Source organism: Notolepis coatsorum (genome assembly GCF_963971535.1).
Source record: "Notolepis coatsorum genome assembly, chromosome: 17".
NCBI classification, from domain to species: domain Eukaryota; kingdom Metazoa; phylum Chordata; class Actinopteri; order Aulopiformes; family Paralepididae; genus Notolepis; species Notolepis coatsorum.
In genome coordinates, this window is record NC_140181.1 from 34910934 (window position 1) to 34924532 (window position 13599).

General features: G+C 42.5%; 1 protein-coding gene across 2 annotated transcripts in view; it reads right to left on the reverse strand.

Moving 5' to 3' along the window:
* slc6a8 (solute carrier family 6 member 8) overlaps window positions 1–13599 on the reverse strand; it is a 96123-nt gene that overhangs the window by 36892 nt on the left and 45632 nt on the right. For both annotated transcript variants that reach the window (XM_084333111.1, XM_084333112.1), the window contains exons 3-4: window positions 8388–8652; window positions 2065–2197 (exon numbers count right to left, since the gene is read on the reverse strand). In XM_084333111.1, the coding sequence (XP_084189237.1) occupies window positions 2065–2197; window positions 8388–8652 (398 nt within the window). The remainder of the gene's footprint in view (window positions 1–2064; window positions 2198–8387; window positions 8653–13599) is intronic.

Below are 13599 nucleotides of genomic sequence, written 5' to 3' on the forward strand. Positions count from 1 at the left end.
TTTCTTCTGTATTGATGTGTCATGTATTGTGATGTTTATTCTGTCTTGATCTGTGATGTATTGTGATGTTTATTCTGTCTTGATGTGTCATGTATTATGATTTGTCATGTGATATATGGCAGGATTTAGATGAAAGGGAATACGGTACATCTATCATCCTGTAATATCATCACAGGGTAAAAAGTAATAGGATTCAAATGAAATCATAATAATAATCTAATCCAGATTAAACATCAATTGACCCAATGTCCTGTGTCCATGACCTCAGGGGTTGACCTGTATGAACTCTGACCTTTAGACTTATGACATACCAGTGAGCCACCATGCATCATCATCCACCAACTGCTTTCCCCCTGGGAAATATCTGTAATATTTAATTTTTGAGTGGTCTAAATGTCTCCATGTCCTAAACTAGTGTCCTGAGTGGTCTAAATGTCTCCATGTCCTAAGCTAGTGTCCTGAGTGGTCTAAATGTCTCCATGTCCTAAACTAGTGTCCTGAGTGGTCTAAATATCTCCATGTCCTAAGCTAGTGTCCTGAGTGGTCTAAATGTCTCCATGTCTTAAGCTAGTGTCCTGAGTGGTCTAAATGTCTCCATGTCCTAAGCTAGTGTCCTCCTAACATAGTGTATTGCATGGTTTAAATTAGGGCTGGGCGATATAACGATAACGATAATTATTGCGATATATTTTAATAATCGATATAAAAAATAAAAAATTAATTTTTCTTGTGACCTGCAACAGGGCAGTTTTAAAACCAGAGACAGTGGACAGACTTGTCTTTCTTGCCTGCAACTTAAAGTAATGGCTTTGCTTGTCCAAATGACAATACTGACCAAATTGAGATTTATTTTTCTCTTTTATTTTGTTTGCTTTCTAATTTAAAATACAGTTTGAAACCGTCTGTACACAGTAGGCTATGTGTGCTAGCAGAGCTAGTCTCCAGTCATGAGTCACGGTGCACATGTGCGGTGGTTTGTCCACCAAAAAAGCGCCAAAAGATAGAAAAGAAACTTGCAGAGCCAGAACTGTTCAACTCCCCTGGAGCCACAGCCAGCAGAGAAGCCGGTTTACTTTAGCTTTTAAACCAGCTGCAGCCTGAGAACTGGGGTGTGAGGGGATGTAACACTAAAGATGGCGGCAACGACAAAGAATTGCTGCAAAATAAACATACTTATGTTGTTTAAAAAAATAAAAATAAAACTTTATTTTTATTTTTTATATATATATATTTTTTTAAAAGTAGCGATTTTTTTGTTTGTTATCGATATCGTTATCGCGATATCATTTTTGGCCATATCGCCCAGCCCTAGTTTAAATGTCCCCATATCATAAAATAGTGTCCTCCTGAGTGAACTGTATGACCTTTAGGTTATACAAACAGCTGACCGTGAACTTAGCCTGAGCTAGATGTCATTAGCTAGCTATACGTGACCCTGTCACATGGCACCGGAGCCTGTAGAGTTACAGTACCTAGCGTGCTATATTTCACTGTATGTCTGTACATTTCACTGTGGGAGGGCGGGGTGGTGTGTGGGCTATGGTCAGTCTCTTCTGCATACTCTATTTCTATATACGCATGAGGTCTGACGCACCAACATCTATTCATCATATTCAAGCCCTGCCCACTCCTGCCTTTGTCTCTTTATTTCCTGTGGCTGAACTTCGTGGTAAAGATGCTAGCTTGTGTGAATTTTCACAAACTGAATACATAATGCATCTATAAGCACAAAACTGCTAATTATCCTTCTAACAATTCTCTCTCTATCTATCTATCTATCTATCTATCTATCTCTCTCTCTCTCTCTCTCTCTCTCTCTCTCTCTCTGTGTGCATGCTTTGCCACATAGCTATGTATTTGCATGTGTGTCCATGCTTGTGTGTTTGTAGGCCTATGTCATGTCTGCATGCCTGTGACCGTGTGTGTGTGGTGTGTGTGTGTGTGTGTGTGTGTGTGTGTGTGTGTGTGTGTGTGTGTGTGTGTGTGTGTGTGTGTGTGTGTGTGTGTGTGTGTGTGTGTGTGTGTGTGAGAGTGTGTGTGAGTGTATGTGTGTGTGATATTTACCTTGCCTGTGGACTTGACTCCTTTCCACACACAGAAGTAAACCATGATCCAGACAGCCACCAGACACAACATCAACTCCCAGTTCATCTTCCCTGGCTCATCCAGACCGTTCGAAATATTCAACACTTTGTTCCTGGTGGAGAGAAAGACATAATACACTATTAGTGTTACATTAAATAAAGAATTACATATATATTCAAATGTTCTTACGTTACAACTTTTTGCAGAGTCGTTGCGCGAGTTGGAAGTTTTATTTATTTTATAACTTGTAGGCTATAGCGCAGGCTCATGACAGCAACGTTACGTTAGTGACTTGGTTGAAACGTGATTCCAGAATGATACCAAGTAAAGTGGAAAACAAATGCATCCTCGCTATCTCCTCTGCAAGCAGTTAACCTCGTTCCCAGTTTTATCTCCTCCGTGAGATAAAGACTGGTAAAGCACTACGGCCGAAAGTGTGTATGGGGTAGAATTTCCGGTGTATACTTCCCCTGGAAGCTGCCTCAGAACGGACCAAACTTTTCCCGAATCCTGTTGACAAACAAGCTAGAACGTCCTGGTCATGTAGTAAATTCTTCAGGCACAGCCGTTGCAGTGGCTTAACACATTGAGTGCCAGCAGGGGGCGCCAGATTTAGCGCTTGAATGCCAGCCTTTTTGGACTGATTTTCCGATATTTCATGATTTTCGCTGAGCTATTTCTATATTCTATATTATGGCTATGTGTCTAATACGTCCGTCGCTTATCAATGACTTGCTTGCAGTCAACATGTACGAAACGGATTCATCTGTAAATTTCTGTTTTATACCGCTTTGAAAAACTGAAGTAATTTTTTTTTGATCCACTTTCTCTCCCCATTTTCTATTTTTCTCCCATCCCAATTTCGTATATCCAATTCTTCCCTCCCCTGTCTTGAACGTTGCTAGACTATGCCTCCCACAGGTCGGTTGTAGTGAGGACAGAAGCCTTGCATCACGTGTCCCCTCCGGTACACGAGGAGGCAGCCTGTCGCATCTTTTCACCGCAGCAGCTCGAACTCTCAGTGGCGAGGAGTAATGCGTGGGAGGCTCACGCTGCCCCCGTCACTTCCTGCTTCCGTCGCACCGGCGTCACCAAACCGACCTGTAGGAGTCGCTGTCCACAACGTCAAATCCCCACCCACCGGCTTTCCCACCCTCTAACACTTGCCAATTGTGTTAGTATGAACGAACGGCCAGCCGGTAGCAACGGCGAGAGCTGGGCTCGAACCCAGCGTCTCCTGCGTTAGAGGCGAGTGCCTTGCCCACTGAGCCAATCAGCGGCCCACGAAAAACTGAAGTTTTTGAAAATTTCCAGAAAAAAAAAAGATTCTATGATAATAGCCAGGGCTGTACAGTGCGAGATATATGTTGCACGTGCTACAGCAACATCCGTCTGTGCGATGAATGGATTTACTTCAGTAGCACTGGTGCGATAGGCATTCGGTTCATATCGATACTCTTGTTTTGAAAATCCTGTGGCGGGTCTAATTTCTGCCCAAGCGCAGCTCCAGCCATAATATCTATGGCTCCGGCAGCTAGCAACGCTCAGTTCATTTCGATACTCTTATTTTGAAAATCCTGTGTGTCGTGACTCATATCCGCTCGGCTCCACAGCACACAACAGTACTCGTCTCAGTAGCAGCAGTAGCGTCTGGAACGCGGACATTGAAACAGAGCAAAGATAGCGTGGATATTTCGCAACCCAAAACAAATCCCTGCTGTTTTATTCTGCAACGGGTCAAATGCATATAACATGCTTTGCAATCCTCGCCATTCCTTTATGACCACATAGTGTTTAAGAACGGAATTAACGTTACGTTAGCATAAGCTAACAACAAGCTAAAACCCTGTTCAGAGCGATAGAGAGAGACAGCAGAGGGGACTGGGAAGGAGGGGGGGCATTCTCCCTTCTGTGTGTGTGCGCGTTTGAAAAGATCAGATGAAGTCAGACAAGTATATTATATTGATACTAAATGTACTGAGGGTGGACAGAATCAGATAATGTTGATATTTAAACATAAAAAATACAATACATAATAAATGTATTCATGATCATCATGCAACATAAAACAATTGCAGGAACGGTTTGGGAGAAGAAGGGGGTTTAGGTTGCGTGTTCCAAAAAAAATTTACTTAAAGTTTAAAGCTCAATATATCAAAACGTGGCACTTTATAGTGAACAGGAGGTCTATTTGTATTAAAAACAATAAATAGTTTTTCATTTAAATGTCTGGAAGAGCTCAAATATATTTTTTCAAATGATATTTTCGTAACTTTTTTTGAGTTGATCTAAATGTTACTGATTGTGTTAAATGGGCTTATGATATCATCTCATATCGATTGCAGGCACCTGCATTGTATCGTATCGTGGCAGATATCGGCAAATATCGTATCGTTGTCCAAAGAATCTATATCGTATCGTGATGAAACTGGTGATTCCCACCCCTAGTAGAGTCCATACACCCAACACCAAATCCCATAATTCCTTACACGTAACGTGTCTGGCTGTGTGACGTCAACTTGTCAGCATGAAAATGACAGCCAAACATGGCACTGCAACTAAATAACAAATACAATAGGCACATTTGTGACTGTTACAAATAATATTTGTATATTATATTATAACACGTTTTATACTTGTGCTACAAGATTTTGGCCTGTGCTACAAAACTATCAACCTCTGTAGCACCAGTGCTATGTGCAAAAAAAGTTAACGTACAGCCCTGTAATAGCTCTTTAGTGGAATACACAAAACACGCTGTAATTTTTCGGCCTATTTATGAATCGTTTTCAAATAAACGCTAGATTATCGATAGTATACTGGTACTTATGCACGCTAGAGAAGCGGCTGAAAGATCGATTATCTATTTCCTGGTCAGCGCTAACGTCATACACGCACACACACACAGACACGTTGAGATATATGTGAAAAATACATCCGATTACCCCAAGACGGTAACATAGATTCCTTACCTTACATCAGATGTTCTGCAAAAAGATTATTCCAATTCCTGATCGCCATTCCAAATATCGATCGCGTTTATTGATCCAACGTTAGGTACTCAAAACACACATTCCACGCTGTTCTGAGGGTCCACAATGAATCCGATCGGCTTGGGTTACATGCCTGTTAAAGTAAAATGTGGAATCCGGATTTTTTTTTTCATACATTTTCATTGAGTCCAATCCAATGGGTGCATTACCATCCGGGAGACGATAGGGAGCGGTATTTTCCCTGTTCGAGCTCATAGACAGTCCCAATGGTAAAGTGAGGCTAGATTGATGAAACATTTATGGATATCGCTAATAAAAGCAATAACGATTAAATAACGAGATTTCTCGTCATTGGCACTCAACGCATGGCATGAAATAACAAGGTTTCTCGTGGCTGGCACTCAAAGTGTTAAACGAGGAAATATTGTGCACTTCACACGTTTCTATAATTGTTTTGTCGAAACCGGAAAGCCTGTAGCCGGTACTTCCTGTACTTCCGTTTTCACACTTTAGGAGGCATAGCTTCACCAGCCTAGCAAGCAGTGCTCTGCATGTCCGGCTGCACTGCCACTGTCTGTGTCTGTGTACTCTGCTCTGGTCCAATGACATTCAGCGTCCCGTCAGCGCTTCCCCCCCCACCCACAGTCTGCGAATCAGATGCAGAGTAAGGCGGGTCTTCACGGAATGCGTGTCGTCTCTTTCAGTCCGAGTCAGAACAGAGAGTTGACAGCGCATCTACAGTAGCCTCATTCCCAGTTTTATCTCCGTGAGATAAATGTAGCTAGTAGCCTAGTTTCGCCAGCAGGCAGCCAGCAGAAAAATATGGCATGTTGAAAGATGGCCAGTAAAAGAAAAGTCGACTGCAATTCAAAGGTGAATGGACTGAAAAATATGCGTTCATCCTGAGTCCCAGCACCAAACCAATGTGACTAATATGCCAAGAAACGGTAGCTCTTGTGAAGAGTGGCAATTTGAAACGCCACTACGAAACAAAAGTTATTTTGATGCAACCTTTCCTCAAAATTCAGTGCTAAGAACCACAAAAATAAATGGAATGAAATCATCATATCAAGCTGCAAGCAGAATTATTGTTAAATCTATGTCACAACAAGAAAAAGCAACGAAGTCCTCACTCAGTGGCATGGGTGTTGGCTAAACACAAGAAGCCCTTCTCTCTCTCTGATGCATACATAATAAAATAATGTATGACTGAAGTGATGGAGACCATGTTTGAAGGCAAACAAAAGCAAATCCCCCTCAGATCGCACAGCAACCAGAATAGCTGAAATACTGGCTGGTGATTTGATTAAACAGCTTTGTGATAGAATAAAAAAAAATGCAGAGTGCATTTCCATAGCTGCATGTGGATGAGTCCACTGACACCATTGAGAAGCCTATGTTCTGAAGAACTGTTCATGTTCTGAAAACTTGAAACCTTTTTTTTGTGGAATATTTGATGCGGCCCAGCCTCACCCAGACTCTACCTCCAGCGGCCCCCAGGTAAATTGAGTTTGAGACCCCTGCTCCTGCTCTATATGTTTGTATATTTTGTATATTCTACACTGTGTCATATTCTTAATTTATTCTACATTTAAGGTCACTCTTGTGCTGCTACCTTGTTTTTTTGCCTCCTCTACTGCCTTATTTTTAGCTTCATCCTATTTTATTTGGTGCCTTTTATTTTATGCTTTATTGTTATTATATTCTAACTAAGTACAATTGCTGCTGTGAGGTAATCATTTCACTCTATGTACAAGTTATAAAGAAGTGACAATACAAGTTTTAAGTAGAACATGACAGAGCAGAACAGAGAAGAACATAACATAAAGGTGCTCCCATAGTCGAGCGGACCGTACACGGAGCGGACTCTCGCGGACCCAAAGCAGACCCAAAGTGTACTCAAAGCGTACCCAAAGCGGAATCCAAGTGTGAAGCGCCTATTTTCTAATGCGCGGACGTCCGCGCCGCTGACTTGGTGTCACACAAAACGCTGCTCGGCGTTTTGGTTGACATCGAACTGCATTTAATGTGACGCCGATCTGCATTTTACTCTGACCACTCGCTCCGTGCCAAGTGAGAGTAGGGCTTGAGATGTTTGAATGGCTTTTCTAAATGAAGTGTGTAAAACTGCCAGTTTTATTTCGAAATATTGAAAACGGAGATAACATAGAATAACGGAGAATGTTATCTCCGTTTCCAATATTTCAAAATAAAACTGTTGTTTTTATTTCATACAATGCGTGTTTGTCAGCACCACGCGCTGTCCACCTCAAGCCTATACGGTACATTGCACCTCGCTGCCTATATACCTGTTATTCAAGTGTGTAAAACTGCCCATTTTATTACCGAAATATTGGAAACGGAGATAACATACTCTTTATTTTGACATCGGATGACGACGACATGACAGAAGTTGAACAGCGTGGGGAAAATTGTGTAAACTGCGCAAGACATGTAGGAAATTGGTCCGCGGAGGTCCGCTGAGGTCCGCTCAACTATGAAAGCTCAAAGAGTCCAGCGGAACTCCGCAGAGTCCAGTCCGCTCGACTATGGGAGCACCTTAACAGAGCAGAACAGAGAAGAACATAACAGAGCAGAGCAGAACAGAGCAGAACAGAACAGAGCAGAGCAGAACAGAACAGAGCAGAACAGAGCAGAACAGAACAGAACAGAACAGAGAGCAGAACAGAGCAGAGCAGAACAGAGCAGAGCAGAACAGAGCAGAGCAGAACAGAGCAGAACAGAGAGCAGAACAGAGCAGAGCAGAACAGAGCAGAACAGAGCAGAACAGAACAGAGCAGAGCAGAGCAGAGCAGAACAGAGCAGAGCAGAACAGAGCAGAGCAGAACAGAGCAGAGCAGAACAGAGCAGAACAGAGCAGAACAGAACAGAGCAGAGCAGAGCAGAACAGAGCAGAACAGAGAGCAGAGCAGAACAGAACAGAACAGAACAGAACAGAGCAGAGCAGAACAGAGCAGAACAGAGCAGAACAGAACAGAGCAGAGCAGAGCAGAGCAGAACAGAGCAGAGCAGAACAGAGCAGAGCAGAACAGAGCAGAGCAGAACAGAGCAGAACAGAACAGAGCAGAGCAGAGCAGAACAGAGCAGAACAGAGCAGAACAGAGCAGAGCAGAGCAGAACAGAGCAGAACAGAGCAGAACAGAACAGAGCAGAGCAGAGCAGAACAGAGCAGAACAGAGAGCAGAGCAGAACAGAACAGAACAGAACAGAACAGAGCAGAGCAGAGCAGAGCAGAACAGAGCAGAACAGAGAGCAGAGCAGAACAGAACAGAACAGAACAGAACTTACTCCCAGAACTCTATAATGGGTGAGCGGGCATTGGCCAGATCTTCACAGGTCATATTTGGTGGGAAGGTTATGTTTCCCGTTCCATTCAAGCAGTCGCTGTGGCGGAAGATCTCAATGCAGTTGGGAGTGTTCCATGGGTTGTCGCATGTGGACCAGGGCAGGGGGGAGTTAAAGGACTTGATGAAGTAGTAGAAGCCCCAGGCCAACACCATGATGTAGTACGTGTTACAGAAGAACACTATAACCATCGATGAATAGCCCAGACCTAGAGAACATAGAACATAACATGATAAAACTATTCAACAATAACACATAGCCCAGACCTAGAGGACATAGAACATAACATGATAAAACTATTCAACAATAACACATAGCCCAGACCTAGAGAACATAACATGATAAAACTATTCAACAATAACACATAGCCCAGACCTAGAGGACATAGAACATAACATAATAAAACTATTCAACAATAACACATAGCCCAGACCTAGAGGACATAGAACATAAAGTAACATGATACAACTATTTAACAATAACACATAGCCTAGACCTAGAGGACATAGAACATCATGTAACATTACACAACTATTTAAGGAAGGAGGGAGAGAGCGAGGAGAGGACAGGTGAGGAGAGAAGGCGAGGGAAGAGGAGAAGGGAGGAGAGAGGAGAGAGGAGAGGTATTTACCAAAAACATCTAACTAATTAACTAAGTGTCTAAACAAAACTGACTGACTGGATAATTATAAGTGACTAGTTAACCAATGAACTGGAACCCCTCTCCCTACCTTCTTGTCACTACGTGCTACCCTAGAATGATAATGATGCAGAAATGTCATAAAAAGAGCATTAAAGGGTGTATTGTGTATTAGCTGCTGCTTGATATTACTGGTTTATTCCAATGAATAAAAGACACAACACCCCAGCTACTGTAGATCTATGTGACTAATTCACTGTCATGTTACATTTAGTGGAAATTATGTTGTTACCATGGTAACACAAATAACAAACAAAGCCTTGTGTTCATAAAGGTTGTGACATTGAGTGTCTGGAACAATTATATTTATACCAAGGTTATAAAGATAGCAGGTCTAGACACCATGATGAATAACACACATGTGACCATGTGACCAGGACTGTTCTATCATGATACTCTGGTAGAGACACTGTAGAAACAGTTCACATCCACACAATATTTAACACAACTTCTCATCTGTTAATGTATTCAGTATCAACCTCTCTTGACATTCAGAGCCATGCTGGGTTCTGTGGTCCAGTAGAGCAGTACAGTAGTACAGCAGTACAGTAGTACAGTAGTACAGTAATAAATACAGTAGCACAGCAGTACAGTAATAAATACAGTAGTACAGCAGTACAGTAATAAATACAGTAGTAAAGCAGTACAGTAATACATAAAGCAGTAAAGCAGTACAGTAGTAAAGTAGTACAGTGATACAGCAGTACAGTAGTAAAGCAGTAAAGTAGTAAATTAGTACAGTAGTAAAGCAGTACAGTAGTACAGTGATACAGCAGTACAGTAGTACAGTAGTAAAGCAGTACAGTAGTAAATCAGTACAGTAGTACAGTAGTAAAGCAGTACAGTAGTAAAGCAGTACAGTAGTAAAGCAGTACAGTAGTACAGTGATACAGCAGTACAGTAGTAAAGTAGTACAGTAGTAAATCAGTACAGTAGTAAAGCAGTACAGTAGTACAGTAGTACAGTAGTACAGTAATACAGCAATACAGTAGTACAGTAATACAGTAGTACAGTAGTACAGTAGTAAAGCAGTACAGTAGTACAACAGTACAGTAATACAGCAATACAGTAGTACAGTAATACAGTAGTAAAGCAGTACAGTAGTAAAGCAGTAAAGTAGTAAAGTAGTAAATCAGTACAGTAGTAAAGCAGTACAGTAGTACAGTAGTACAGTAGTAAAGTAGTAAATCAGTACAGTAGTACAGTAGTACAGTAGTAAAGCAAGTAAAGCAGTACAGTAGTACAGTAGTAAAGCAGTACAGTAGTACAGTAGTACAGTAGTACAACAGCACAGTAATACAGCAGTACAGTAGTGCAGTAATACAGTAGTACAGTAGTACAGTAGTAAAGCAGTACAGTAGTAAAGCAGTAAAGTAGTAAATCAGTACAGTAGTACAGTAATACAGTAATACAGCAGTACAGTCTATCTAGGTCGTCCTCGGACGGGCCCTCCATCGGTGCTTCCAGTCATCCCGATCCTCCATGCATCTGGCTAGCTCGCCGGTGCATTCTGTTCCCGCATCTCTCCTGAGTACGTCCACGTAGGTTAATGTGGGACGTCCTCGTGATCGATGCCTGTGTGTTGGTTCCCACAGCACAAGTTTGCTGGTTGGCATCTCATGATGTCTCTGGCAGTGACCTGCCAGCCTCATTCTCCTGACTGCCACTTTCTCGCTCACCCTTAGCACCCCCCCCCATACAAGTTTGCATTAGTGACATGCTCATCCCTGTTGATGTTGAGCACCACACGCATCATTCTGGTGTAGCACCCATCCAAGGACTTCTGCAGGGTGGGCTTCAAGGTCCAGCATTCACTGCCATACAAAAGGACAGACTCAACTGTTGCATGAAAGAAGTTGAGCTTGATTTGACGGGGAGGTTGGATTTCCACACACTGGTCATGCCGTTCAGAGCCCTCCACGCAAGCGCCTTCCTCACTTTAAGGTCTTGCTCGGACGAGTTGACCCACGAGCCCAGGTATTTGAAATCACCGACTTCCTTTAGAGCAGAGCCTCCTGTTGTCCTTAGAGGTGGATGATCCGGGAGGATGTTATACATTATGACCTCGGTTTTCTTGGCATTTAGCCTAAGGCCAACCTTGGCGCACTCCGTCTCCACTCTGCACAGGAGTTCCTGTGCCTGCTCCACGTGGTCAGAGAGCAGGCTGATGTCGTCCGCGTAGTCAAGGTCTGTTAGGACTATGGCGGGGTGTCGACTCGATCTCCTTGGGGTTATTGTGAGACCAAGTTCCTGCTCCCGTCCATTGATGGCCTTCCTGAGCGCATAGTCGAGGACTATGACGAAAAGGAAGGGGGCAAGGGTGTCCCCTTGCATCACTCCAGCCAGGATGTCAAATTCTTCACTGTTGCCGTCTGGGGTTACCACCTTGGCCCTTGTACCCGTGTGCATGGTCCCTATGGCCCGGAGTAGATTGGGAGGGACTCCGTAGGCCTCGAGTATCCTCATCATCACGGCTCTGTGTATCGAGTCAAAAGCCTTTTTGAAGTCGATAAAGCACAGTACCGCTGTCAGGTTGTTCTTCTTCACCTCCTCGATGATTCTTCTCAAGGCCAAGATCTGGGCCACAGTGGTCCTCTTCTCTCGGAAACCATTTTGGTTCTCCCTGAGGTGGGGGTCGATGGCATTCCTTATCCGGTTTAGTATCATGCGATTGTACATCTTTGCAATGACACAAAGCAGTACAGTAGTAAAGTAGTAAAGCAGTACAGTAGTAAAGCAGTACAGTAGTACAGTAGTAAAGCAGTACAGTAGTAAAGTAGTAAAGCAGTACAGTAGTAAAGCAGTACAGTAGTAAAGTAGTAAAGCAGTACAGTAGTAAAGCAGTACAGTAGTACAGTAGTAAAGCAGTACAGTAGTACAGTAGTAAAGTAGTAAAGCAGTACAGTAGTAAAGCAGTAAAGTAGTAAAGCAGTACAGTAGTAAAGCAGTACAGCAGTACAGTAGTAAAGTAGTACAGTAGTAAAGTAGTACAGTAGTACAGTAGTATAGCAGTACAGTAGTAAATCAGTACAGTAGTACAGTAGTATAGCAGTACAGTAGTAAAGCAGTACAGTAGTAAAGTAGTACAGCAGTACAGTAATACAGTAGTACGGTAGTATAGTTGTATGGTAGTAGTTGTATGGTAGTAGAGTAATACAGTAGCAGATTAGTACAGTAGTAGAGTAATACAGTAATACAATAGTACGGTAGTAGAGTTGTACGGTAGTAGAGTAGTACAGTAGCACTAGCAGAGCAGTACAGTAGCAGATTAGTACAGTAGCACTAGCAGAGTAGTACAGTATCAGATTAGTACAGTAGCACTAGCAGAGTAGTACAGTAGCAGATTAGTACAGTAGTAGTAGAGTTCCATGGGCCCAAGCATTACATCCACACCCTTTTGTTAAACTTATTAGAGACAGGACAACCTCGAGAGGGTTTGTCTCAGATTCTTACACACTATTGATCAAGTCCACATATAAAAACAGAACATTGGATGTGGTCTGGCGAGAGGACATCCCGGAATGACCCTGAGTTTGACTGGGATGATATTTGGACTAATGTCACATTGGCTTCCTGCAACCCTAATCACCAGCAAATACATTATAATTATATTCATAGGACATATCTCACACCCAGGAGGTTGTGCGCTGTGGGGTTGGTGGCCGATTCCCGATGCACTCTGTGCGCTTATATGCACATGTTTTGGGTTTGCCCACCGGTGGCTCATTTCTGGAAATCCATGGCAACTAAACTCTCGAACATATGTGGCATGACAATTCCACATACGGCAACAACACTACTCCTAAATTACATAACATTACTACCGACCTCCATACAACAAAAAATAATCATACTGGCGGGCGTCACAGCAGCCAAGGAATTAATAGCCATGAGGTGGAAGCAACCGGAAAAACTCACAATGGTCATTAACTTTTTTGGATATCATATATATGGAGATTTCCACTGCCCGGGTGATGGGGATTTGGGCAATCCAATATGGAATTGTGGATTTCGGCAGCTGAGAGAGTGAAGGCCATGTTTTAGCAGCGAAGCGGAGTCGGGGTGCTGATCCTGGGGGGTCCGGGGGTCCAGGGTGGTAGTGGGGGAGGAAATAAATCCCTTTTTATTTTTTTTATTATCTTTATTTATATATATTTGTCTGTGGTAACACAATTTTATGTTTATGTTCTGTTTTATTGTTTGGGTTATTTCCATTGTCGTTATTGTTGTTGTTGTTACTATGTCCTGTGAAGTCCTGTTTATTGTTGTTATTACTGTCTTTGTGTTGTCTTGTTTCATATAAAAGAAAATTAATGGAAAAAAAATTGATAAAAAAAGTAGTAGAGTAATACAGTAATACAATAGTAGAGTAATAGAGTAGTACAGTAGTACAGTAGCAGAGTAGTACAGTAGAAGAGTAGTACAGTAGTGGAGTAATACAGTAGTACAGTAAGA